This window comes from Podarcis muralis, chromosome 15 (genome assembly GCF_964188315.1).
Source record: "Podarcis muralis chromosome 15, rPodMur119.hap1.1, whole genome shotgun sequence".
Classification (NCBI taxonomy): domain Eukaryota; kingdom Metazoa; phylum Chordata; class Lepidosauria; order Squamata; family Lacertidae; genus Podarcis; species Podarcis muralis.
In genome coordinates this window covers 29963900-29991345 of record NC_135669.1, presented here as the reverse complement: position 1 = coordinate 29991345, position 27446 = coordinate 29963900, and the positions used below count along the sequence as shown (strand labels likewise).

General features: G+C 49.3%; 2 protein-coding genes across 6 annotated transcripts in view; one reads left to right on the top strand and one right to left on the bottom strand.

The window, feature by feature from the left end:
• The window catches only part of LIMK1 (LIM domain kinase 1), a 38310-nt gene extending 27983 nt beyond the window's left edge, over window positions 1–10327 (top strand). For all 3 annotated transcript variants that reach the window (XM_028708328.2, XM_028708327.2, XM_077919340.1), the window contains 9 exons: window positions 453–636; window positions 1830–1916; window positions 2674–2805; window positions 3301–3360; window positions 3952–4017; window positions 4137–4284; window positions 5817–5872; window positions 6408–6565; window positions 7588–10327. In XM_028708328.2, coding sequence (XP_028564161.2) covers window positions 453–636; window positions 1830–1916; window positions 2674–2805; window positions 3301–3360; window positions 3952–4017; window positions 4137–4284; window positions 5817–5872; window positions 6408–6565; window positions 7588–7750 — 1054 coding nt within the window. In that variant the 3' untranslated portion in view covers window positions 7751–10327. The remainder of the gene's footprint in view (window positions 1–452; window positions 637–1829; window positions 1917–2673; window positions 2806–3300; window positions 3361–3951; window positions 4018–4136; window positions 4285–5816; window positions 5873–6407; window positions 6566–7587) is intronic.
• Window positions 10328–10744: 417 nt separating this feature from the next.
• Window positions 10745–27446, bottom strand: part of SEPTIN4 (septin 4) — a 36152-nt gene continuing 19450 nt past the window's right edge. The window contains exons 7-12 of one of the 3 annotated variants that reach the window (XM_028708282.2): window positions 26945–27062; window positions 25331–25432; window positions 24607–24703; window positions 22368–22530; window positions 15217–15316; window positions 10745–14410 (exon numbers count right to left, since the gene is read on the bottom strand). In XM_028708282.2, coding sequence (XP_028564115.2) covers window positions 14351–14410; window positions 15217–15316; window positions 22368–22530; window positions 24607–24703; window positions 25331–25432; window positions 26945–27062 — 640 coding nt within the window. In that variant the 3' untranslated portion in view covers window positions 10745–14350. Of the gene's footprint in view, window positions 14411–15216; window positions 15317–18503; window positions 19469–21765; window positions 22213–22367; window positions 22531–24606; window positions 24704–25330; window positions 25433–26944; window positions 27063–27446 lie in introns of those variants that run through there. The other 2 variants (XM_077919337.1, XM_077919338.1) reach the window with 2 other exon arrangements.

Below are 27446 nucleotides of genomic sequence, written 5' to 3'. Positions count from 1 at the left end.
TGTATACTAATAGTAACGCCATGAAATTGGCCCAGTAGCAAATCAGCAACCAGTGTGGATCTCTGAGCACAGGTGTTACATGTTGGCAAGGCCTCGCTACTGTCAGCAATCGTGCTGCAGCATTCTGCACTATCCTCAACTTCCGGATCAGGTGCCAGAAGGCCCCACATAGAGCACATCGTGGTAATCTAGTCTTGGGTAACCAGTGCATGAACTGCAATTCCCATAAACCCTTAACCAGCTGTGTTGTTCAGAAATCTATGAGAAAAAACATGCTTCAAACATGCTCTGAAGGTACAGTGCCAAAGCAGTTGGGTGGGCGCAATTGGGGTGATCTTGCAGGTAAACAGGTCCCACATTTCCCCTTTCAAGAGGGCAGGAGTGACCACTATCGTTCCTCTGTTGTGCCCCTGCTGATGCCCCCTCTCTCTTTCTTGCCTTGATCCTCCTAGGAGAAGCTGCAGCATCGACAAATCCCCCTGCTCCAGTTCCCTGGGCTCCCCTGCCTCGCAGCGGAAGGACATTGGGCGCTCCGAGTCCCTCCGAGTTGTCTCGCGGCTCCACCGGATCTTCCGCCCCTCGGATCTCATCCACGGCGAGGTCTTGGGCAAGGGCTGCTTTGGGCAGGCAATCAAGGTACCAGTGTGCCCGCTCTGCCCTTCCCCAGCTGGGCCTTGTCCATGGCTCAATCACACCAACCCCAGGCAACTCATTGATTCTCCCCTGGCCTCCTCGCTGGCCCAAATAGGACTAATTTAGCCAGCTAGCCCTGGTGATCATATCATGTTAACTGGATGGATTTCCCTCCTAAATTGATGTTGAATTCTGAATTTATTGTTATTCACGTTTTATACTGTATTTTATGCTGTTTTTTGTTGCATCAATTAAGTGTTTTAAATTTGTTGTTAGCCGTCCTGAGCCCGGTTTTCTGAACCGGGAAGGGCGGGGTATAAATAAAAAATTATTATTATTATTATTATTTATTACTGATGATGAACATGCTGTGACATCACTCTGGAATGCTCGCACAAGATCTCGTGGAGCCATTTGAGCTCCTGTGAGATCTCGTGTGGGCTTCCCCAGCCTTCCAGATCCCACATGCCGAGCACACCTTGCCCCCCACCCCCCAAGCAAGGCAGAGAGCTTAAAAGCTCTTTTCGTGCTGTTTCCGCTTGGCAGCTACCTGGCACAAAATGAGCTTTTGAGTTGTCTGCCTTGCTGCGGTTGGGCAATGCCCATTCAGTGCTCCAGCTGAACGGAGGAGTCTCCTCCCCCTTCCCCGCTAGCTGTGGGGTGGCTCCAAAGGTTTGGGTATGTATGCACGATTTTTGTGCATTTGTGGAACCCTTGGAACTGAACCCCCGCATGAGATGTGCTAATACTGTTAATGATGTTTTAAAGATTTGAGCTTCCTTTCTGGGCATGAAGAGTGGGCAGGGCTGGATTTAGGTTTGATGAGGCCCTAAGCTACTGAAGGTAATGGGGCCCTTTATATGTCTAGCTGTCCTTTGTCAACAACAAATTGTTGCTGCTATTTTTGTGTTGAATATATTCTATATGGTAATTTATGGACCTAATAGGCATCTAAAGCCATTTGCACATAACAAATAGGAGCCTACACAACACAAAACACTGTTGCTGTATGTAGGTTTTATTTTATTTGTTTTTTTATCTTATATTTTGGAAATGTACATCTAGATTTTTCCCCTTTAAATTTTTTTTGGAACCCCCAAGGGAGTGGGGTCCTTTGGCTTGTTTAGCTTATACGTAAATCTGTCACTGAGAGTGGACCACAAAACGTGTAAAGAAATAAATGCATCCTTTGGCAGGTGACGCACCGGGAAACGGGAGAAGTGATGGTCATGAAGGAACTGATCCGCTTTGATGAGGAGACCCAAAGAACATTCCTTAAGGAGGTAGATCTAGCCTAAGTATATTCCAGTAGCCATGGAGTCCCCTCGCAACACCCTGCTCTGTTTTTTCCTTGATAGCTACCATAGAGTCATAGACTCATAGCATTGTCAAGTTGGAAGGGATCCCAAGGTATTCTAGTCCAGCCCCTGCAATGCTGGAATTACAGCTAGAGATCGCTGGCAGATGCCCATCCAACCTCTGTTTAAAAACCAATGAAGGAGAGTCCGCCACCTTCCAAAATGTCCTTTCCTCTGTCAAACGGCTCTTACACTCAGAAGGTTCTTCTTAAGGTTTTGTCAGAATCTCCTTCCTTGTAACTTGATTCCATTGGTTCAGGTCCTCCCCTCTAGAACAGCAGAAAACAAGCTAGCTCCATCTTCCATCTCTCTCACAGATTGCCTGTATGTTGGCAATCCATGGCTGGCCCTTCCCTTTCAGAATGTTGGAGGGCATCCCTTCTGTGAAGTCACAGAAATACAACCAATTGGAGCCTGTATGTTGGCATTCCATGACTGGCCCTTCCCTTTCAGAATGTTGGAAGGCGTCCCTTCTGTGAAGTCACAGAAATCCAACCAATTGCCTGGAAAAAGCCAGCAACAACCCTAATACAGTCTGAATAAATCTGCTAGGCTGCCCCTCCCCCTTCCCACCCACCCTGACTGCTTCTGGCTCCAGATAAATTCTTGGATAATCTCTGCCGCTCCATCTTGGCCTGGTGGCTGACCCCCTCGTGGTGCTCTTCCGCCCTCCCTCCCCCAGGTGAAAGTGATGCGATGCCTGGAGCACCCCAACGTGCTGCGGTTCATCGGGGTTCTCTACAAGGACAAGCGGCTGAACTTCATCACTGAGTACATCAAGGGAGGGACGCTCCGTGGGATCATCAAGAACATGGTGAGGACATCAGCAGAGATTACAATCTGGGTGACTCAGGGGCTTGGGAGACCCTCATTTGCACAACACAGGGGTTGTTGTCTTCTGCCTCCGCCATCCCACCCGCCACCAGCTCAAATAAGAAGGTTACAGCCTCACCTAATTTTGCTAAAATATAATTCCATAGAATTTTAGAGTTGGAAGGGACCCTAAGGGTCATCTCGTCCAACCCCCTGCAATGCAGGGATCACGGCTGAATTTGACAAACGGCAGGAGGGGATGCGTTCACAACCCACCAAGTGTTTGTGAACTGCCCTGGGGTTTTCTAAATTGAAAGCAGTGCATAGAAAATATCATTTATTTCATTTATGGAGCAATCCCCGTGAGGCATCCCAAAGCAACTTGCAATATCCTTTGCCATTTACAAGCCCAAAATGATTATCCCAACTGCCCGGGTGTCTTTGCTCCTCTGCCCAGAAAGCGGGGTGCCCCCTCACCATCTGCTTCTGCTTTCAGGATGGCCAGTATCCCTGGAGCCAGAGGGTCAGCTTTGCAAAAGACATTGCTGCAGGGATGGTGAGTATATAGGGGAATCAGCCACCTTCCTGCAATGCAGTGCGACAAGATGCTATGTGAGGTTTGGGAGTGAACAAAGCCATCACAAGATCCTCTGGGGAGATATATTTTCCTGGTTTGGACCAGGGCATTCCGAACATAACGGGAGGCATTCCTGGAGCCGTCGGTCCAGAAGAGCTTCACTGTCCAAAGGCAGTGTACCTCTGGGTGCCAAGTGCCTTTAGCAGGGGGAAAGCCAAGAATTAAACATAAAATTATGATAGAAATAAAAGAAAGAGGAGGCTTTGCCCTGCCAGACCCGCAAATGTAGTATGAGGCAGCCTGTTTGTGTTGGTTAAAAGAATGGATTACATTGGATAATGCAGACATCCTGCACTTAGAAGGTCATGACTTAAAATTTGGCTGGCATGCACGTCTTTGGTGTGGGAAGGAGAAAATTTACAAAAGTTTTATGAACCATATTCTTAGGAAGAATCAGTATAGAGTTTGGGAGAAATAAAAAAATCTGCTGAAAAGGAAAATGTCTTTAAAGTCTTCTGAAAAGAAGCATGGCAAAAATCTAACTTGTCTCCCCTCCTCTGCCACTTCCAGGCTTATCTGCACTCCATGAACATCATCCACAGAGACCTGAACACACACAACTGTCTGGTGCGGGAGGTGAGTTGTTGCAGTACCAGGTCCAGTGCAGCAGGGAGGGTCTTGAGCTTCCTCTGTCAATGACTGCAAATCTTGAAGCTGCCATGTGGCTGACAAGGGCCATTTCTCTCCCCGGACAGAACAAAAGTGTGGTAGTGGCCGATTTTGGCCTTGCAAGGCTGATGGTCGATGAGAAGAACCAACTGGCCACTCTGAAGAAGCCAGACCGCAGGAAGAGGTACACGGTGGTGGGGAATCCCTACTGGATGGCTCCAGAAATGATCAACGGTGAGTGGGGCAGAGGGAGGGCGAGTGGGGACATTGCCAGGGCTTCTTTGCTTGGCGTTCAGCATCCAGAGCAAAGGAAGGTTCATGGGAACAAGGGAAACTGTCTTACTTTGAGTCAGATCATTGCTCCATCTTGGTCAGTGTTGTCTACACTGACTGGCAGCAGCTCTCCAGGGTTTCAGGGGGGGCATTCCCAACGCTGTTGGGGGTTGACCCTGGGAGCTTCTACATGCCAAGCAGGTGCAAATAGTCTGATCCCCATGGTTCCACATGCAGGAGGCAGGCTTATGCTGAGTCCAACTATTGGTCCGCCTTGCTCAGTGTTGCATGCACTGACTGGCAGCAGCGGCCCTCCAGGGTTTCAGGCTCAGGGGTCTTTCCAAATCTTCCCTGGTGATGTCACTGGGGATGGAACCTTCTGCATGCCCCTGAGCTATGGCCCTTCCTGTCAGGGATTGGCTGGATGACGAACAGTGCGGGGGGCGGGGTCTTCGGACGAGGAACTCCCTAGAGAAGCCACAGAGGAAGAAGGAGTGGTGGTGGGACACGAGGCAGATCAGAGGAGGCAGGAAGCCAGGGGGTGGGAGAAACAGGCAGCTTGGGTGAACAAAGAGAGCCAGAGGCAGGAATCCCTCCAAGGACAGGAAAAGGGACATACATTTTATACTGCATTTTAACCTGTATTTTTCTTTTTCTTTTTTTTTCTTTATTCAAAGTTATAACAAAACATATTATCCAAAAACATATCCTTATTTTCCCATTAATTTTTCTTTTCTTATTATGTTTTTACTGAAATTTTATTGGTGTTAGCCACCCTGAGCCCAGGGAGGGCAGGGTATAAATAAAAAACTATTATTATTATTATTATTATTATTATTATTATTATTATACTTCAAGCTCAGGTTCGGAATTAGAGTTCAGGGAGGGGCCAGAAACTGCAAGAGCTTCACAGCAGCTGCCCAGTCCCTCTGCCTTGAGCTCCCCTCACCCCTCAGATCACGCAGAGCGTTACACATAGCCAAACAGAAAGCTAGGAAAGCCCAAGGCAAGGGGTTCCCTCCTCCCCAACAGAGTTTGCATCTGCTTGGGAGACGTCCGGAAGAGGAAAGCTAGGAAGAAGAAGAGGCGCAACATTTTCAGTGAGGGCAGCCATGCCAGAGTGACCTCTGTTGTATACAAATTTCCCGAATGAAGCAGCTGACTTGACTTTGAGTCTCCCTCCTGACCTGTTGATAAACCTGCTCCCCCTGACAGCCCCCTGACACTTGCCTTGTAAAGTGGGGAGCAGTTGACGGCGCCCTCCCAGGTGACCTCTGTGACCGGGCTGAACAATCCGGTTTGAGCTGCACTTTTGGGGAAGATGTCACTCCCAAGGGTTGTGCCTCTGTGGCTCTGGTGAAATGGCTCTTTCTTTGGCACGGAGGAACACCAGGGTCTGCAGGCAACGCCATGCAGGCAGGGAAATGGGTTGCTGAGAGAGTGCTTGTAGGTCTGATGCCTGGGTAATGGACTCCCTCTCTCTCCTTGTGCAGGCAGGAGCTACGACGAGAAGGTGGACGTGTTTTCCTTCGGCATCATCCTTTGCGAGGCAAGTAGGCTTGGCTGCACCGGCTGCTACTACCAACTTTCCCAAACCATGCCCTTTTCGCCTGTCGATTTAATCACTTGGGATTTCAGCCGTGCACCTTTTTCTCTGAAGCGTGCGTGGCATGGAGAGAGGGAATAGAGAAAAGCTTTTTCCACTTGACACTTGAACTAATGGACATCCAAGGAAGCTGAATAATGAAAGGTTCAGGACTTTCAGAAACTATTTGGAAGCCTTGCTGCCTCTGACAGTGGAAGCAGAGCATAGCCATCTTGGCTAGTGGCCATTGCTAGCCTTCTCCTCCTCCATGAATGTGTCTAGTCCTCGTTTAAAGCCATCCAACTTATGGCCATCACTGCCTCCTGTGGCAGGGAGTTCCACCGTTTAACTAGAAAGGCGTTTCTTTTATCTGTCCTGAATATGGCTGCGAGTTCTAGTGTTAGGGTCCCTCTTACGCTGGGCTCTGGGTTCTAATCCTGGATGAGCCCCCGATGCAGGGAGGCACGTCTAACACCTCCTTCCTTTCCATTGCACACAGATCATTGGGAGGGTCAGCGCGGACCCCGACTACCTGCCTCGGACCCTGGACTTTGGCCTGAATGTGAGGGGCTTCTTGGACCGCTACTGCCCCCCCAACTGCCCCCCAAGCTTCTTCCCCATTGCCGTCCGCTGCTGCGATCTGGATCACGAGAAACGGTGAGCGACAAGGATGTATGGGAGGTGGATTTAGTGCTGGAAAGGGGGTCAGGATGTTCTGAGCTGTCCCTTAGGGGTGGGCCCATAGGAACTAATTTGCATATGGTAATTTATAGCTAGCTGTAGGTTCACAGTTGGAAATTAAATGTCGCAGGAGGCAGGGCAACCATTTTCCCTGTCCAGATCACCCGCAGAGACATTATTTTGTTCATTTGCACCCGCCAACCCCTATTCCTATTCCCAACAAACCCTAATTAAAGTCCCCTTCAGTTACTCCCATTTGTTATCTCCAGATAAACTCCTGCACTGCCAGGGGTGGGACTGATGATAATTTGGTCCCCTTCCAACTCTAAAGTTTTTTGATTCTGTGATTCTTCTTCAAATCATTTATTTCCGGCACCCCCAACCTTCGGCCCTCCAGATGTTTTGGACTACAGTTCCCATCATCCCTGACCAGTGGTCCTGTTAGCTAGGCAGTGTTTCCCAACCTTGGGCCTCCAGCTGTTTTTGGACTACAACTCCCATCATCCCTAGCTAGCAAGACCAGTGGTCAGGGATGATGGGAATTGTAGTTCAAAAACAGCTGGAGGCCCAAGGTTGGGAAACACTGAGCTAGGGATCATGGGAGTTGTAGGCCAAAACATCTGGAGAGCCACAGGTTGGGGGTGCCTTTATTTTCTCAGCTCATGACCCATTCACTCCCCACCAACAAATGTATGTACTGACCCAGAAACAATCAGGCCCCTTTGAGAAATATTGGAGGGCTGTGTCTCTTGGGCTCACCCCTTGCAACACCCCTAATCAAATTTTTTTTGGGGGGGCAGTGCCTCCTGGCCCCTCTTGCAACACCCCCTAAACCCACAGGTCCCTGAGATGAATGGGGGGTGGGCTATGCCTCCTGGGCCCTACCCCTTGCAGCACCCCTGCCAGCAGGCTCTTCTTACGATATTGTTGAGCCTCCATGCACAGGAGCAGCCTACCTGCAAGAGTGAATCCTCATGTCCTCCTTGCTCTTCCTCCAGGCCTTCCTTCAGTCGGTTGGAGCAGTGGCTGGAAGCCCTCCGGATGCACCTGGCCATACAGCTGCCCCTCATCTCCCAGCTGGAGCAGCTGGAACGGGACTTCTGGGAGACGCAGCGGCAGGCTGAGGGCAGGCTCCCCGCGCACCCCGAGGTCTCAGAATGAGCACCGGGGGGCTGGAAGACGCCTCCCATCCTGCTGGGCCATCCTGCAAGCTCCCTGCGTACGCCCCCTTTCCCCCCCCCATGCCCGCCAGAGCCGGTCTCTGGGTCCAAAGAGGCCACGTCCATCCGTGGTGCCCTGCGTGGCTGGGAGCTGGTTCTCCCTGCTTCTTTCCCTGGGGGTGGGCTAGGTGGGATCTGTGCCTGGCATGCACAGTTGTCGGAAGGGGCACCTTGAAGCTCTTGTAAATACCCTTGTCTATGGAGAGGCACCTGGACAAAAACCCTGCAAGGGAAAGGGGGGCGCCCCCTTGCCCCACACTGCCCCCAACTTCTGCCTGGCACGCTTTGTGGCTGCGAAAAGTCTTGGAACACCCCACTGAGCACGTTCCTTCCTGTTACCGGCTGGCTATTGCTCCACAAGCTAGCGTTGTGTGTGTGTGGTTTTCTTTTGGGGGTAGAGAATCTCTGGGGTGCCTCATTCCAGCGCCCCGCAAACAGGCTCTCTTCGCTCCCTGCCTTGGGCAGAGTCTCCCACTCCTGCAAAGCGGTGCCTTCAGGTTTTCGTCGTCCCCTGGTTCTCTGCCCGCCCCCTTTCATTTGTTCTCTGTATGTGGGTCACTTTCGCGGGGATGCAGGACTCGCACCTGTGACGCGCAACATTCAAGGCATGGCCTGTGCGCTGCCCGGAGCCCGTGTGGTGTCCGTATCTCTCTGTGCCCAGATGTGTGTGTCTGTCTGTCTGTCCGTACCCCCTTAGACAGTCTCCTTACCCTGCTGGTGGAGGACCTGTTGTCGCCCCTTAGTTGTGGGTATTTGGAGAAGTGCTCTCGGTGTGCATTGTGGGGTGGCATGATGCGCTTGACCCCTCCAGCCGCTTCTCTGCTCTGCCTCGCCCTTCCATGCCATGCTGCTGTTCTGCTGGTAGGGATTCCGTCGTGCTGCGGGGAGTTATTTGTGACATCAGCCCACTCCTCTTTTTCCCACGGAGAGCTTTGGGCACACAGGCTTGCATCCTCCGGAAATGCTTCCCATGTCTGAGGGGGACCCCCACAGCTTAGGAGTGCAGCAGAGCTGGGCCCGGAGGAGGTAGAACTGGCATCATCGGGCATCTCTTGAGAGCCCACACTCTTGCAAGGGGCCCACTGCTAGGCCTCAAGGCCTCCTGGCCTCCTGCTTCTCCTTTCTTTTAGGAGCACCTTGGGGAAGATGGAGAAGAATCATAGAATTGCAATTTAGCTGTGACTCCTCCCAACTCTACCATTCTAGGAGTCAATAAGCAGCAAAAATAAGCATACAGTGGTACCTTGGTTCTTGAACTTCATCTGTTCCGGGAGTCCATTCGACTACCGAAACTGTTCAAAAACCAAGGCACAGCTTCCAATTGGCTGCAGGAGCTTCCTGCACTCAATCGGAAGCCGCGTCAGACGTTCGGCTTCCGAAAAACGTTCGCAAACACTTACATCCGGGTTTGCGGCATTCAGGAGTCAATTTGTTCAACAACTAAGCCATTTGGGAACCAAGGTACCACTGTACTAGGGAAAATGGCATAAAAAAGCATATTATGAGATTCGGACTAAGATGCTGATGAATTTTAATGAAAAAACTATTTGCAAACTGGCATTGTCACTCGCTGCCACTGGGCTCCACTCGGATCATTCTTGACCCTGTCTGTGTGGACTCCCTTCCATGATTGACCTGACTGGGTCCCTTCCTGCAACATCTGGGAGGAAGGGAAGCTTGGAGAGTGTGGGGCATCAGAGCCAGGGTGACCCAGGACTGTGGCCCCCTCTGCCGTGGGGGTCTCCTTCAAACGAACTGGGAAGTGTTGCATTTCCACGGGGCCCGTGCAGAGTGCTCCCCTTGTGTCCCAAGTCAATCCTGATCTCCCATTTGGGGCTCCTGAGCCCCTTGCTGCTATCTTTGTTCTCTGGACCACTCCACCCCCATTCTGTTGTTTGTGAAGGGGCCTGGGCCAGCCACCTCCAGCCCCGCCCCACCCTACTTTTGCCAGCTAGTGGGGCTGGTTGGATCCTGGCCTCTTGTCTTGCATTGATTTCTCCATGCCACGCCATCCCTCTGGGTGCTTTTAAACTCCCTGGTTGCTGAAGGGTTAGGCCCAGCATCTGAAGGAGTTTTTCCATGCTGGGGGGGGGGGAATCTTCCACGCCGACTTCTGCATTTTGGGGAGGGGTGCTTCTGCGCACTATGTCTGAGGCCCCCTCCCCCCCTCCCCCCACTACATTCAGGTTATTTTTTCTGTAACATAGTTGAAGAGAAGAGTTTGTATTATTTTTTCATATACAGCTGCCCTTGGTGCTTTTTTGGAGTTTTGCCATGTTTTCACTCTGCCTCAGTTTCGCCTACGGGGAAGTATTAATTTGGGAAGTCATTGGGTGGGTGGGGAAGCAAGAGCACGCGAGATTTTTTTTTTTTTTTAAATAGACTGTGAAGCATCTGTACGCACTTTGACCCGGAAGTGAACCTAGATGCCGTCTCCGGAGGGGAGGCGGAGGATTTGCAAAACAGGGATGTGAATTAAATCACGTGGAATTAATAAAAAAGATATTTCCACCCCACACTCCAGTTTCCTGTCGTTTCCTTGGGGGGGAAGGGGGATAGAGGAAGTTGTCATTTACTCTTACATTTCTTCTTCTGAACCTTTTCCAATTCTGTGATCTCCTTTCTGAGGTGAGGCGACCAGAACTGCGTGCAGTATTCCGATCACGATTGCGCTGTATATTTGTATATTGGTGTCGTGATATTGCCACAGAGCAATGCAGTCCACATGCTGACTCCTTTCGCTGCATTCAAAGAATCACAGAATCGTAGATTTGGAAGGGACCACAAGGGTCATCTAGTCCAACCCCCTGCAATGCAGGAATATTTTGCCCAGTGTGGGGCTCAAACCCACAACACAATGCTCTACCAACTGAGCTATCGCAGCAGTACACGGACCTACGCTTCAGACCCAAATCAGGATGAGGCCCCAACAAACTCATGGAAATCAGCTACATTTATTAGCAGGATAAAAAATATTTCGACTGGAGCAATTTGAATGTATAAACCTATAATTTTTGTGTTTTTTACAGCTTTTAAATAAATAAAGCTTTCCTTCTCTTTTCTTGGTACGACCATGCAAAGATATAGACCCTCTCTTTTTTTTGGTAAGAAAATAGCAAGTTTTGGAAAATAAAGAAGCAAAACCAGAAACAATCATTCCTCTCCACCCCAACACAAACCTCCTTCACAGCTCCCCAAAATAAGAGGCTGAGGCAGGGGGAATTAAGGCATCCTTTGCCAACCTGGTGCCCCCCACCCTAGACAATGTGGTGGACTATTTTTCCTCAGGGGTTGACAGCCAGGGATTCTTTCGTTCTGAGATTCTATGCTACAAAGGTGTGAGTTTGTAGGTCTTGGAGCTGAGGGTCACCTCTCCATAGAAGGTCTGCCTCCAACCATCTCAAAAGCAAATCAGTTTTCCAAACAGCTTTCTCAGTGGTCCGTCACTCCAATTGTAAAATAATAATAATAATAATAATAATAATAATAATAATAATAATAATAATAATATCATCTAAAACTGAGTGACTTGGAAAAAGCAGGCATTTTGCCAATATCTCATGCAGAGGAACATGTGGAAATGTAACTTTTCTCTTCCTGGCTGAGGGCGGGAAATAATAATTAATAATCAACTGTAAACCATAATTGACAACAATAATAAATATATCAAACAATAAAGGAATAACATGAAGGCAGTAAGAAACCTAAGGAGTAAAAAGGGAGTATTTTGAAGCCGAGCTTATGCTAGGGTTGCCAACTTTTCAACCAGCCCCTGCTCTCCTGTGCATTAATAGCAGGTCAATCTGCAGACATGGGACCCTGGTTAGGAGGGAGGATTTTCCTGCCACGCCATGAAAAGCATTAGCTGCCAGTTTGCGCAAATCAAGGTGCTGTTGAAGGCACAGGAGCAGGCTGGGGTGGCTTCTTCCCTGGTTAGTTGGCAACCTGTTCTATTGTGTTTGGTGGCTTGATGCAAAAGCGGCCTAAAATTCAGGGCTGTGGTGGTTGTGAGACACGGCGTCTTACAGGCTTTCCTCGTGCAGAGGCTTCTGCACAAGGTGACCATTGTGACGGTTCTTTGAGCTCTCAGGCAGGGGTTTCGGAGTCCCTGGCTGAATTTGGGCTCAACTCCAGATGTTGCAACAGCCAGTCGTGCAGGCAGCTTAAAACAAAGAGAATTCAGGCATCGCCACCACAGAAACTAGCAGGTATCTCTGATGCGAACAAGGAATAGAGCCTTCACTGCCAGATGAAGCCTATTCCAGATGACCAGATGCTGGTAATATGAGGGGGTCTTTGCGATCCTCTTTTGCCCAGCGTTTTCCTGTAGGGGCCTCTGGCAGAGCATGTTCAATGTTCCTTATTCCAACGCGAAGTGAGGTTCTCCCAATTCTTTGGCTGCACAGGGGCTCCCAATATTTGGCACCTACAGGTGTCTGGAGCATCCGCCCACCTGCTCAGGTCTCTTCCTTCTCTGTGGCTGATGGAGAGAGAAGAAGCAAAGGTAGAGGTGGCTCATTGATTTAACGTAAAAAAAGGGGGCCTAGATATTTTAGGAGGCCCATCCACACTGAGCTGTGCATGCAGGCTCCAAGCAAGCAGACTTTGTGAGGGCGCGTCCAGACCAGGGTTTGTGCTGCTGCTTCTCCAGATCTTTCCCCATGGAGGCCACTTCTTGAAACAGGAGATCTGCCCCACCTTCCACATGGAATGGGCTTGGATTCCGGCGTCTCTCCGACGGTCCGTTCCGACAACCCCAGGGAGAAGGCTGTGCAGAGGAGCTGGTGGCTTCGACAGCACCTCTCTGCCCCCTGAATCCATCTCTCACCACCAGTCCCTTTTTACACATGAACAATGAATGTACGGTTTGGAGACGGGGTATTGTGCAGCTTGGCTCGCTGACTCGATCTCTTCAAGCTTAGCATGGCGCATGGATGCTCAGCAGAGATGCGGGTTTGCAGCAGGCTCACAAACACGGCTCCGAGGGATGCCCGCAGCATGCAGAAGCAGCCTCTGAAAAAGGCGTCGCTCAAGTTTATAGACCTCTTGGAAGATTTCTGAGCAAATTAGGCCGCAGAGTATCGGTTCATACTGCGATTTGGCTTCAGTTCAGGTGTATTTGACTGAGCAAAAAAACACACCCTGATGCTCTCCTAGTTTGCGCCAGAAACCCTTATGACGCGAAGAAGTAAATTTCTCAGGCCAATTGTCCTTAATAAAATTAACTTGCAAAAAAAAATTTCTTTTAATTCCGTGTTTTGTTTGGAGCATTTCTCAATTATGGGGGCTGGGAGGGTTGTTGGATTTTTCGCCCCCCCCCCCCAAAAAAACAGGCTATAAAATAAATGTATTTCGTATTCATAGGAACAAAGCCACCAAGGAGATCTTGGAGGCAAAAAGATATTGAACTCCCATTCGTTTTAATTGGAGACCTTGCACCAGTTGACACCCACAGTCTTTCAAATTAACAACCCTATGAGATTGCCTTACCCCATTTATGCCCACTTGACTGCTTCAATCAGCAGAACTGGCACTGTTACAGGTGCCACATAATATATGTTCTGCCCTTTTAAAAACTCCAACTTTTATCACAGCAATATCTACACTTTGGAACTCCCTGCCTCTTGACATCAGGCAGGCACCTCCACTGTACTCTTTTCGGCTCCTGCTAAAAGCATTCTTGGTTAAACAAGCCTACCCAGATGTTTAGAAAGCCAGTGCAAGTTTTAATCTGTTTTTAGTCTTCTTTAACTTTCCGAAAGTCTTAAATTATCATTGTCACTTCTTATTGATAATTTCATTGTTCTATCTTTTTGGTAAATCGCTTTGAGGGTGGCTGGGTTTTTTTTTACAATCAAGCGGTGTATAAATTTTATGAAATAAATAAAATTTGATCTCTCAAACAGGCAATTTGATAATGCATCTGGGTTTTAAATTTGTAATTTCACCTATAAAGTGTCCCGTCACATGTTTTCAGCAACAGAGAGGGCAGAGGGTGTGTTTGATCAGAGAAATCACTCATATTAAAAAGAAAAAATCTGGTAGCTAGCCAGAGAGGAACACGGGCAAAAGCTAAGGTTGTCACGGTGGGATTTGCTGGGCAAATGATCCGAGGACACACACTGCCATCAGCTAGGAGCGAGAAATCCGTGTTTGCTGAATCCTCCTGCAGCTGGAAAAAGAGGTATTTGAATTGCACATGAATTGCACCCAAATCATTATCGCGACGACTGCCAAAAGGTTCAGGTCAGGCAGGAGAGCAAGAGGCAGAACATTCTCACATGCTGGAGAGTCGCAGGCAGAATCTTTGGTGCCCGGGTGAGCTCTTCGTTCCTTAGGAAATCCGATCTAGAAGCCGGGATGAGTGTCGGTTATAAGGCGATGATCATTGCATCGGATGACCGTTAGCTTAAGGTGCAAGGTGCATCGTCAGGGCCAAGCGCTGGGGAGGGGCAGATGGAGCAGCTGAGATGTAAACATTTTGTGTCTCTGGGGGGCGAGAGGAGTAAAGGTGTTTTTGCAGGATCTGAGGGGTCGGGGGCTAGTGGGCATCTTCCATCTGCCGCTGGATTTTCTGCAACATGTCCTGCATTCGGCGTAACTGAAAAAAAAGGGGGGGGGGAATCAGACCTGAGAGTTCCTTTTGTTGGGTTGCAAGGCACAAACATTATGCACCACCCGCCCCCCTTGATACTGGGCCTGGGTCTTTTAAATTGTGGCTCTGTTCCCTCTGACGTGGATAAGCCACAAGGAAAAAACTCCACCTTGGGATTTAGAGGAAGACATGTCAATTTATTTTGGTGGTTAGCAAATTCATATATAGGCTGTTCTGAATTTGGGAAATCTCGGAGCGGTTAAATCTGGAATCATTCATACTGTCAAGGGTTTGGCGGGGACAGTCTGGATGATGCCCTGAGGCCCTTCCAATTCTTGGTCCTGTACCCAGTGAGGGTTGCAATCTAAGGCAGGAGGTTGCTGAACTAGCCGGACAAGTTCGTGACTTTAGGTGGCCGTTTAAGTGTCCAGCATCCCAAAAGAATGAGCTCAGTTGAAAGAGCTACCACTAAGTGATGGGGCCCTGCAGGCTAACAGGCCGGACCCACAGGGGCCAAAGGGAAACACAGGGGCCAAAGGGAAACCCTCAACTGGGGCAGCCCTCACCATGAATTTGTGCAATCCTCAAAGTTGGTGGCCCCCACTGCCTCCTGCGGCTGCAAGTTCTTGGTCTGTTTGGGGCACTTCCCAGCCCTACTGGGCTCCCATCTCTTTCACTCTCATCCACAGCTGTCAAAGTTTCCCTTTTCTTGCGAGGAACCCTATTCGGAATAAGGGAATTTCCCTTTTAAAAAGGGAAACGTTGACAGCTATGCTCTCATCTGACCTGCAGGTAACCACCATGCCACTCACCTCGTCGTCCTTCTCCCGGATCAGCTTCTCCGTCTCCACATCTGGTGTTGAGGGGATGGCTGGAATGGGGAAATCTGTCCCACTTTCTCTTGTCAATTTGCTATTTATTTATTTTAAAAAAAGAGAGAGAGAGAAGCCATCAAGGCTAAAAGCAGCAGAGATGTATTTGCACCCACCACCACCCTGACTCTGTTCAGAGATGCCTAAACAACTGATTCTTCTGCTCCGTCTCCACCCCACACTGAGGTCCTTAAATTTACTCAACTGCCACCCTACAAGGCTGTCACAAAGACATCCAACAGTTAAAATGGAGAGTAACACCTTGGAGGGGGGGGGAAAGCCCAGCATCAGGCTCTTAGGGAAAGTGTTGCTCTCAAATCGCTCTTCACCCCGCAAAGCTTACCTAAATAAGTAGGACTTTCTGAGCCTCCACAGCGAACCAGAGTGTTGAACCTCCTCTGGGAACTCACTCCAGAGTCTTGGGGCTCTTGCAAAGAAGGACTTTCCTCCTCTGTCGGTCTGCTCCAACAAGGGATGTTCTTAAGGAGCATCTAGAGATACAACAGGTTTCCCCCCCACCCAGTTCTGGCTGGGCTACAATGCCCAACATCAGCAGCAGACCTCGGGGCTCTCAAATTCCAGCGGCGTCCTGTGCAATGCCAAAATTCGGCGCCCCTCTGCCTTGTGCTCTCCATTCTAAATAATAGTTGTGGCGCCTCCCCCCCCCCAAGTGGTTTCGCTCCCCTCAATCCATGTCTGCCATCAGCCCCAGTCAGCATGGCCAATGGTCAGGGATCCTGGTCTGCAAGCCCAGCCAGGTCGCTGAGCACCTGTTGAGCCAAGTTGAACTGTGGAACTCGCTCCCACAAGATGTAGCAGTGGCCAACAGCTTGGATGGCTTTAGAAGAGGACTAGGCAGATTCATGGAGGAGGAGGAAGCTATCAATCATGGCTACCAGTTCTCCCTTCGCTGGCAGAGGCAGTCTGCCATGGGGAGAGTTGTTGCGGCCAATGTGTAGACAGGATGCTTGACTAGGTGAGTCTTCTAAGGTTCTGATAGGTGGCTTTCAAAAGATGGAAGTGCAGGATACGTTCTGCTGACAAGGAGCTCACGGTGGGTCTGCAGCTACAGACACCCCATCCTGCTTTTTTCTTTGGTGGGGCAGTCTAAGTCCAAAAAAAGGACTGTCTTCTGCAAAGGACGACACCTGGCTTGGCATTCAGTAGGTCCCAGGTTCAGGCCTCCAAATTGGTTACTCCAAGCAGGGCTGGGAGAGGCTTCCTCTCTGAAAGTCTCTGCAGACGCTGCTGCGAGTCAGTGTAGACAATACTGGATGCATCTGTCTCAATAGAAGCCTTCTATATAATATTTCCATGGCTTGATAAGTGGCCAAAGGGCAGAGATGTTGTTGCAAAGGCAGATTAGTGGATTTGGAAGAGGGGGACTAATGGGGCATGCAGGCAGATGGTTATATTGTGCACTATACGCTTGTGAAAATATACCATTAATTAATTTAATTTTTTTAATATCAGCAGGGGCTCATGACATTCCCAAGCATATGTGTCCCTCCCATCCAATTTCTCTCCAACTTTTCTACCCCAGCCCCAGTCACAAGCTCCTGTGATGGAGAGACGCATCAAAAAGTCAGGGCACATCCCCAAAGGTACCATCACGCACAATGGTCTTCAGAGAAGCGCTGGTTCTCAGTTCATGTGGGAACCCTGTGCCATGTCAAGCCTGCTGAGAGATGTGTTTCCTGGGTTTTAGATGACCCTTGGGGTGTGTCCCTTCCAACTCTGTCATTCTGTGAGTCTATGTTCCATCCACAGCCCCCTTCCTACTCCCTCTCGCCTCTGAATGTAGTACCACATACCTGCTTTGTCCCCACTCTAAAGGGTTCTTAGGGTAGCAGCAGAAGATATGGGATGACCCAGAGCACCTTGGCCAACCACCATAAAGGATACTGATGCTATAAGAGGGCCAGTGTGTGCAGTGGTTAGGGAGTCAGACTCGGACCTGGGAGAGACAAGGATTCAAATCCCTACTCAGCCAAAAAGTTCACTGGGTGACCTTGGGCCAGTCTCTGTCTTCTCTCAGACTAGACTGCCTCTCTAGATTGTTGTGCGGATCATATGATGAGGAGGAGAACCATGTACATCACCATGAGCTCCTTGAGGCATAAATGCGATAATGGAAATAAATAAATGCAGTGCTGCTTCGTAGAGTCATCTGGATCTGGCGACAGCCTAGACCAGGCATAGGAAAGCTCCGGCCCTCCAGATGTTTTGGAACTACAATTCCCATCATCCCTAGCTAACAAGACCGGTGGTCAGGGATGATGGGAATTGTAGTCTCAAAACATCTGGAGGGCTGGAGTTTGCCTATGCCTCGTCTAGACCCTCTGAACGTTTCAAGGCTGACCTGCAAATTCAGCGCAGTTCCTGATCCCCCAACCAAACTTTCCAATGATCTGGAGAGCAGCCTGGAGAGTAACTGAAGTGGAATGAAGGAAGAACATGGCACATGGCCTCGAGGAATCAGGAGTGGGCCATAGGCAGCCATTTGCCAAAGGTTATTTAGCTGTGATTCCAGCACTGAAGGGGGTTGGGCTAGATGACCCTTGGGGGTCCCTTCCAAGTCTACAATTCTATGTTCCTGTTCTGATGCACTCTGTCTAAAGCCAGGTTGTGCAGTGTATCAATGCCACCCTTCCTCTGCACAGCAAACTTAGTGAGGTGGAGGGCAAATCCATGACACAGGCTTCCCCATTTCCCACGCACCCCCCATCCTTGTGCTATGACTTCTGCAGTTGTCCAGTGATGGCAATACGACACTCAAGAATCTCCTTTGCCAACCCTTGCTGGGTGAGAATCTACTTCAGGGGTGGGAAACCTCCAACCCATGAGCCAAGTTGGGCCTAACAAGGGTCCCTGTTTGGCCCACAATGCCGTTGCCCACAAGCCATGCCCTACATTTAAAGGGCTGTCACGTGATGACTTTTCAGCAGAGTTTGGATGGCCATCTGTCAGGGATTCTTTAGTTGTGACTCCTGCATTGCAGGTGACTCCGGGGGCGGGCGATGTCCCTTCCAACCCTATAATTTCATGATTCTGTCAAGGGGCAGGCAGTCACATCTAGCCTCAGCCAATTAGCGGGCCTTCAAAGCGCTTTCCAAGCCCTGGAAGGTGCTTTGAAGTCCCTGCAATCATTGCCTGACGCAGGGGCAACGCATCCCGTTTCACTGCTGGAGGCGAAGTAGGAAGTACCATAGTGCTGCTTTGCTCTGCCGCCGCTGCCCCTACTGAACTCCTTCTGCCACCGCCATGTGACCTGCCACATTCACCACTGGTGGAGAAGCATCACCACTACCAGCACTGATTTCGGGCAAGATTGTGCTGATTTCAGGCAAGATCTCAACCAAATGGACACCATCTTGCCCCAAATTGGCAGTATTGCTTCTCTGTCGTTGGGCGGGGGGGGGGGCAGGCAGGGCATGCCGCCTGAGGGCTTCTGCTGCCTGAGGCAGAGGCTTCACCCTGCCTAATAGGTGAGTCGGCTCTGACTTGACATCATTGTGACATCACATGATTGACAGCCTGCACTGGCAACCTTCTGCGGCTGTGTGGCAGAGGTGGGTGGGGCCAAAGGCAGAAAGTGGGCGGGGCCAGAGGCGAAGCTGGGCTCACCCAACAGCCGTGAGCTTCCTTTGATGTCTTTACGGCCAAATTCTCCCTTGCTTGTGAAGCTCCTGTCCACTTCAACAGAGCTGACCCCAGACCACATCCTATATTGTTGTTTTCTCTCCTCTTAAGGAACAACCCCTCCCTCAATCCCCCCTCCCCAGCCACAGGCCTTGCTATTTATGCTCACGACAACATCACCCCTTTGCCAGGAGTGTGACACAAGGACGCATGGCCCTTTGGGGTCAAAAGTGTTGTGCCAAACAGGGGGTGCACTCCTCCCCCCCAAAAAAAAACACATTTTGCTTTCCCACAGACACAAGGCAAGGGTCCGAGACAAGGATGGGTTAGAAAGAAAATAATTTATGTAAAAATGCACGGACGCCAGACAAAACACAGGTCTCCAGGAGAGAAAGAGAGAGAGAGAGAGGAGGAGGAGGTTGGTGGCGCAGCCCCAGGGTGGGGGGCGGGTGGGAAACGCCGCACGGATCTTCGGCCGGGAAAAGGGACCTCAGTCGCTCACTCCATAGAACAGTCGCTGCAGCAGAGTCTCAAAGATGAGGAGTCCCTCCTTGGTTCCCCCAAAAAGATGGCGGCAAGCAGAACAAGGGAATTGAAACACTAGGCTTAGATTCACCATCAGGGAAACCAAGGCAGAAGGCGGCTGAGACATTGCAGGGGGTTGGGCTAGATGACCCTTGGGGTCTCTTCTGACTCTACAATTCTATGTTTCCCATTATGTTGGTCTTGCCCCTTGTGGGGGGCTCATGGCTGAAGATGCAGACAGAGGGGGGGGGGGAGTGCGGAATAATACCCCAGACAACCGAAAGGCCAACCCATGGGTTGTGTAGGCAGAGCTTATGATTTGGGTGTGATGCACGTAGAGGCGTACTTAGGGTCCCCTGGGCCCTTGGCAAGGAGTTGTATCAGCAAACCCCATAGGGGGAAAAATACCACTTTACTTCAATTGCCACATTAGAAATTACAGTGGTGCCTCAGTTTTCGAGCGTCTTGGAAGCCAAACGTTTTGGTTTTCGAACGCCAAAAGCCCAGAATTGCTTCCATTTTCAAACATGCCTCAGAAGTCGAATAGCTTATGCCGCGTGTTTTTCAATTTTTCCAATTGAACTTGCAGCCAGCCCTTTGTGCCTCAGTTTTCAAATGTTTCAGAAGCTGGACGGTCTTCCGGAACGGAATACGTTCAAGAACTGAGGTACCACTGTACTACATTTTTACACAGCCCAAGTACTCTAAGCGTGCAGAGTAAGGGCAGGGCAGAAGGGAGGCGAAAATTGCATGCCTTCATGCCACAGTGCAAGATGGATGAGAAGCTTCTCCTGGAAATGATCTCGCTGTGACAGCGATGGGTGTGTGGCCACACACGCCACACACTCCCTAGTCTGGTAGGTGATTTTTGCCACCCCGCACTTGTTTGGTCTACGTCCCTGGTGGGGTCTGGCTTCGCCAACCCCTAGGTACACCTCTCTCTGTGGTGTGTGTGTGTTCCCCTGTCCTTTGGCCGAGTGACAGGAATTCCAACTCCAGAGAGCAAAAGGGCAGTCACGGAATGTTGGCAAACTGCAACTCTTGGGGAGAAAGCGAGAGGTCAGTTTAGATGGGGATTGAATGCAAGCAGAGCACGGTTGGCTGGAATGGGGCAGAAGAGGAAGGTGGCCAAGAGCAGAGGAGATCCAGAACGGGGTAAGCTAGCAGCCCGGGGAAAGGAAAAGGGTCGTGGCCTAAGAAGCGTGGAGATCAGGGAATCACGGGAGGACGGGGCAAGATCTGAGAGAAAGAGGGATGTGGAAAAGAAGGCATTAAGGAGCTGAGGGAGGACTTGGGTAGCAGCAAGGCAGGTGGGCCATACATGCTTCTAGGATGGAAGGAGAGGGTGGGCATATGAGCTTCAGAGACCAACAGGCTACAGACCAAAGAGGCAGAGAAAGCCACTAGGGGGAGCTGGAATTCAATCTACCAGTTGGAATTAACCAAAGCAAACTCATGCTGGGGAGTCCCTGGGATGACCACCTCCAACCTGGAACCACCCAGATGTTCTGGACTAAAACTCACGCAGCACATAGCCTGTGGAACTCCCTCCCACAGGAGGCAGTGATGGTCACCAACCATGATGGCTTTAAGAGAGGGTTAGACAAATGAATGGAGGAGAAAAGAGCTACTGAAGGCTACTAGTCTCTGTGCTCTGCCTTCAGTGATGCTTCTGAATACCAGCTGCTGGAAACTCCCATAAAAACCATCTGGAGGGAAACAGCTTAGCAGGGGCTGCCCTAGTGGAATGGTTACTGATCCCTCCTTCTTATGGAGGGAGACCTCTCTACCCTTGATCACTTTTAGGGTACTCAGCCTGAGGACAGGGCCTGTTATTGTGGTTGATCTCTTATCTAGTTGGTCATAAGATTTATAGATCCCTTGATTGCAAAACAAAGCAAGACATCACACCCGGTTTACAGAAAGAATTAAAACAATAAAACCATCAGTGGTTAAAAAGAGCTATTGAAAAATAATTAAAATCAACAATAAGCTGAAAACCAGAATAAAGCACACATCAATGTTCTGCGCACCTGGGTAGGCTTGCCTAAACGGGAATGTTTTTAGCAGGCCACCAGAAAGAGTACAGCAAAAGCACCAGCCGAAGTCAAGAGGCAGGGAGTTCCAAAGTGCGGACAGTGGCGTAGCGTGGGTTGTCAGCACCCGGGGCAAGGCAAGTAATTTGCGCCCCCTAACCCGTGGATTTGCGCCCCCTAACCCGTGGATTTGCGCCCCCTAACCTGTGGATTTGCCCTAACCCCAGATGTTGCGCCCGGTGCGGCCGGCCCCCCCTGCACCCCCCACGCTACGCCACTGAGTGCGGAACAGGAATTATATGCTATTTCCGCAAAACTAAGCAATCAAGTGGGTGTATAAGGGGTAAGGTGATCCTGCAAGTAAACTGGTCCCACGTTGTTGGGTTTGTTTGTTTGCTGTTGTTGTTGTTTTTGTAATCCTTTAAGAGAAAAGGGGTGGGGAGCAGGCAGTTTCTTAAAAAAAATAATGCTCCAAATAAACCAATGTATTTCAATTGTGAATAATTTATTTAAGTTGCAAAATGGTGGCCTGTTGTGGTTTTAATAAACTCAAGTCCTGCTTTGGGGGGCGGGGGCTAAAACAATAGTTTTTTCTGGGGTTTTTTAATAAAAAAAAGAAGAGATAATGATCTTGGAATCGTAGGCAGCGCTAACCTTCCTGCAGAATCCTTCTCTCTCTCTGTCTTACACCCTCGCCCCAGCTGGGGGCACTGTCCATCTCTCCGCCTGATGCCTGTTATTAGGGTGGAGGGAGGGGGCAAGAGCAGGTTATTGAGGTCGGGGAGGGGGAGTCGTGCTCCATCCCAGAGGGGGGGGCATATCCTCCCCACTCCCTGATCGGGCCAGCCCCAGATAACACATGCAAGCACACACAGGCTAACGGCTTACTTGCGATTCCGCTCTTTGACCACCATCCTGGTCATGCTCTGGATGCACTGCGCCCGGTAGTTCTCGTAATGGGTCTCCCGCGTCACGTCCTTCAGGTCCTGCATGTGGGTCCTCACCAGCATGGTCCGCAGCTTGACAAAGTCGCAGTGCAGAGGGTTCTCCACTGTGCGGGAGAAGGCAGCATTAGCGGGCGGAACTCCCCACCACGACATGGTAACGGTGCAAATGAAGACGCCTTTAAAAGTGTGTTTGGGGGGGGGGTGTACAAATTCATGGAGGATAGAGAAGTCCTGGAAGCCGCAGGAGGGGAGAGGGCTCTTGTGTTTGAATCCTGCTTGCGGGTTTCTCACAAAGGCATCTGGTCAGCCACTGTAAGAACAGGGTGCTGGGACCCATGCTGGACCCAGGAGGGCTTTTCTTATACAGTGGTACCTCGGGTTACATACGCTTCAGGTTACAGGCTCCACTAACCCAGAAATAGTACCTTGGGTTAAGAACGTTGCTTCAGGATGAGAACAGAAATCATGTGCTGGCAGCATGGCAGCAGCAAGAGGCCCCATTAGTTAAAGTGGTGCTTCAGGTTAAGAACACTTTCAGGTTAAGAACAGACCACTGGAACAAATTAAGTACAGTGGTACCTCAGGTTAAGTACTTAATTCGTTCCGGAGGTCCGTAATTAACCTGAAACTGTTCTTAACCTGAAGCACCACTTTAGCTAATGGGGCCTCCCACTGCCACCGCACCGCGCCTCACGATTTCTGTTCTCATCCTGAAGCAAAGTTCTTAACCTGAAGCACTATTTCTGGGTTAGCGGAGTCTGTAACCTGAAGTGTATGTAACCTGAAGCGTATGTAACCCGAGGTACCACTGTACATAACCAGAGGTACCACTGTATTCCAGCTTCCAGATCCAATTGCTCAGGGCCAGAGCAGGCATTATAAAAGGACATGGTGTGGTGTCATATCATTCAAAGCCCACCCACCTCAACCCACCATTGCCACTCTTCTTTATTGGCTGATACTTGGGGAGGGAGGGAGAGATAGAGGGGGGGACATCAGGTCACATGCCTTTTTCCCCTGGATGTTACCAGAGAGATGCAAGGAGATGGTTCGAGGCTATTCCTTTCTCTGCACACAAGCCGTGCATTCCTCTGAACACCTGTAGTTCAGCACTCAGGAAGGAGGGGGAGAGGACAAATACTTTCTGGGACTTCTACCCCACTGTTTGCAAAGGTAAGACACCCCACTGCCAAAATTAATTATTTCAAGCCCCTGTAACTGGTCATAAATTCAGTCCGTGATCAGTTTTGGGCTGGCTTTGCTCTGCTTCCTGCATGATCCCGCTAAGCAATTTGTTGTTGCTGCTGTTGTTGTTACTACAATTAGTGCTACAAAAATTTCTATACTGCCCTTCATCCGAAGATCACAAGGCCATTTACAATAAAAACACAAAAATGCACACCATAATAACAAACTATAACAATAACCGCCCACCAACAGTTTAACAGGCTAACTAAACAAAGGGATGAGAGGGATGTTTTTGCCTGGTGCCTAAAGATATGTAATGAAGGCCAGCCTCCCAGGGGAGAACATTCCATGAGTGGGGAGCCACCACAGAAAAGGCCTGTTCTCGTGTTGCCGCCCTCTGGACCTGTTATAGAGGAGGCACATGAATAAAGGCCTCAAATGAAGAAGCTCAAGGTGGCAAACATGGTTCACCTCCTTCACGTTTTATCCTCACCTCAACCCTGTGAGGTAGGTTAGACTGAGAGTAAGTGACTGGCCCAAGGTCACCCAGTGAGCTCCATGGTCAAGTGGGGATTTGAACCCTGGTCTCTCCCAGGCCCTAGTCAAACACTCTAATCAATATTTCACACTGCCTCTCTTGAGACCAAGCTCTGGCCTAGTTTGGGCACCATGGAAAGTCAAATGTTTGATTGATTGATTGATTGATTGATTGCATTTATTTCTCACCTTTTCCTGCAAGGAGCTCAAGGTGATGAACATACTTTTCCTTCCCCCCATTTTCTCCCTACAACAACCCTGAGAGGGAGGTTAGAATGAGAGGCAGTGGCTGAGCTCAAGGTCGCCTAGTGAGATTCATGGCTGAGTCTCCCAGGTCCTAGACCGGCACTCTAACCACTATGTCATGCTACCTCTTGCCTCCAAATTCGAGATGAGTGGCTTTCCTTGCAGGCACAGCAGAACCAGCACAAACCAGGAAAGGCTCTGTTGGTTACCTTCCACGATGCCCCACGGATACAGCCTCCCACGGATCCGCCGGCCTTTCGTCTCCACCACCGTGTTGCTCCCAATGACGGCGAAAGGGATGCTCTCCTGGAAGAGAACCTCATGGTCAGGGGCCTCATAGCATTGCAAAGAACACAAGTGGCTGTTTGCAAAATATTCGGAGCACAGAAACATCCATCCATGTTTAAAAAATATATATATTTATATTCCACCTTTAAGGAGTTCAAGGTAGCATATATGAGTCTCCTGCACCTCCTCATTTAATCTACACAACAACCCTGTGAGGTTGGTTAATCTGAGAGGCAGTGGCTGGCCCAAAGTCACCCAGTGAGCTTCAGGGCTGAGTGGGATTCGAACCCTGCTCTCTCAGGTCCTAGTCCAACACTCTAACCGCTACACCACCCCTGGCTCTCCATTTCCACCTTAACGGAATGTTAAGTGGTCAATGGGTGTAGCTCAGTGGCAGAGCATCTGCTTGGTGTGCAGAAGGTCTCAGGTTCAATCTCCAGTGGCATCTACAGGTAAGGCTGAAACCTGAAACCCTGGAGTAGCTGCTGCCAGTCAGTGCAAAGAATACTGAGCTAGATGGGCCTGTGGTTTAACGCCATATAAAGCTGAATACCAATGTTCTTACGTTTTCACACACACACGCATAATGTATTTAAACAGGCATTTCAACACATATTTTTTCACAAAATATATCCTCCCCCTCACCTTGAGGGCTTGATCCTGAAGCTTGAAATCCTCATCTTCATCAGAATCACATTCAGGAAACTGGTAGATGCGGATCCCAAACTGATCAATTTCATCGCGGATCTGAAGAAGAGGAACTTAAAATTTATACACAGCTCAATTATAAACAGCAAACAAACTTCAAAGCACTTTACAACAACAAAAAGATTTTAAAAAAATTAAATTGCCAATAAGAAAAACTAGCAACAACCATCTAAGACATTTGAAAAGTTAAAATAACAATAGAATCTAAAAGCAGATTAAAACTCACTCCAGCTTTCTAAACGTTTTGGTGGGCTTGTCTAAACAAAAATGTTCTGAGCAGGTGCCGAAAAGAGGGCAGTGAAGGCGCTTTGCCTGACATCAAGAGGCAGGGAGTTCCAAAGTGTAGGTGCCATATGACTAGATCCGGGTTCTAACAAATGCAGAACGAGTATTACGTGGCATCTGTTCCACCAATTGAGTGGGTGTGCATGGGGTAAACACATTCCTAGAATCCTAGAACTGTAGAGTTGTAAGGAACCCAAAGGGCAATCTAGTACCCACTGCATCTGGTTGGCCACTGTGAGAAGCGGTTGCTGGAGCAGATGGACTCCCTTTGGCCTGATAGTAGCCACGAGGCTCTCCAGATGCTCCTCTGCATGGTGTGAGAGGATCTCAGGTCACAGCAGATATCCTGGGACAAAGGCACTTCTCCTGAACTTCCCACCGCCCGGGAAAGTAGGCAGGGCCACCAGGAAAAAGGTTTTTAAATATACTTTTAACAAAAAACCAGAGGCGTTTTTGATAGGTATAATTGGAGATGAAATTCCTTAAAAAGATGTAAATTTGTTTATGTATGCTACAATGGCAGCAAGGATACTTTTGGCCCAGAAATGGAATCAGCAGGAACTTCCAACATTGGAGGAATGGCAGACTAAGATGATGGAATATGCAGAATTGGCAAAGCTGACGGGGAAGATCCGAAATCAGTGCGACAAACTGTTTGAAAAGGACTGGAGTAAATTTATACAATATATGAAAGAAAACTGAAAACGTTTGTAGGTTTGAGTTGAAATATTTTGTAATATTGGGACCTGGTTTACATTTAAAGAGGTAAATTTTATTAAGAAAGAAAGAAGGTAAATAAGCGGTGATAGAAATGCTAAGATGTACCATATTTTTTGCTCTATAAGACATACCAGACCACAAGACACACCTAGTTTTTGGAGGAGGAAAACAAGAAAAAAAAATATTCTGAATCTCAGAAGACAGAACAGCAAGAGGGATCGCTGTGCAGTGAAAGCAGCAATCCCTCTTGCTTTTCTGGCTTCTGGGATAGCTGCGCAGTCTGCATTCGCTCCATAAGACGCACACACATTTCCCCTTACTTTTTAGGAGGGAAAAAGTGAGTCTTATAGAGCAAAAAATACGGTAAGTGGTTATTTATGAAAGCCAGAGAGTGGGATGGGGGAAAGTCGAAGCTCAGTTTGAGCATTGTTTTTTGGTTATGAGATTATGTAATGGAATGTGATTATGGTAAAATGTAAACTCAATAAAAATTATTATTTAAAAAAAGAAGGTACTCATCTCCACTCCCCGCTCCCAATTCCTCACCTTGTTCTTCATCCGCTCGACCTCAGAAGGCATGAGAGTGTCCGCTTTGGCTAGAACGGGAACGATGTTGACCCGCTGGTGGAGAGCCTTCATGAACTCGACATCCAGCGGCCGCAGCCTGCCAAGGAGAGACAGTGCAAGTCTCAAGTGTACAGCGCGCACACACACACACCCTGCTTGGGGAAGACTCAGTGGCAGAGCAACATGCAGAACATCCCAGATTCATTCCCCAGTGGCATCTCCAGGTAGGGTTTGGAGACACTCCTGCCTGAATCCCTGGAGAGCTGTTGCCGGTCAGTGTAGACAAAACTGAACAAGAGGAGCCAATGGTCTGACTAGCATAAGGCAGCTTCCTAATTAATCCAGCTCTCTCTTCTCAACCATAAGGACTAGAATCTTTGTTTTTAGGGGAAGGCCTGCAGCTCAGCGGTAGAGCTTGGGAGGCAGACCCCTGCCTTATAATCCTGGAGAGCTGCTGCCAGTTAGTGTAGACAGCACTGAG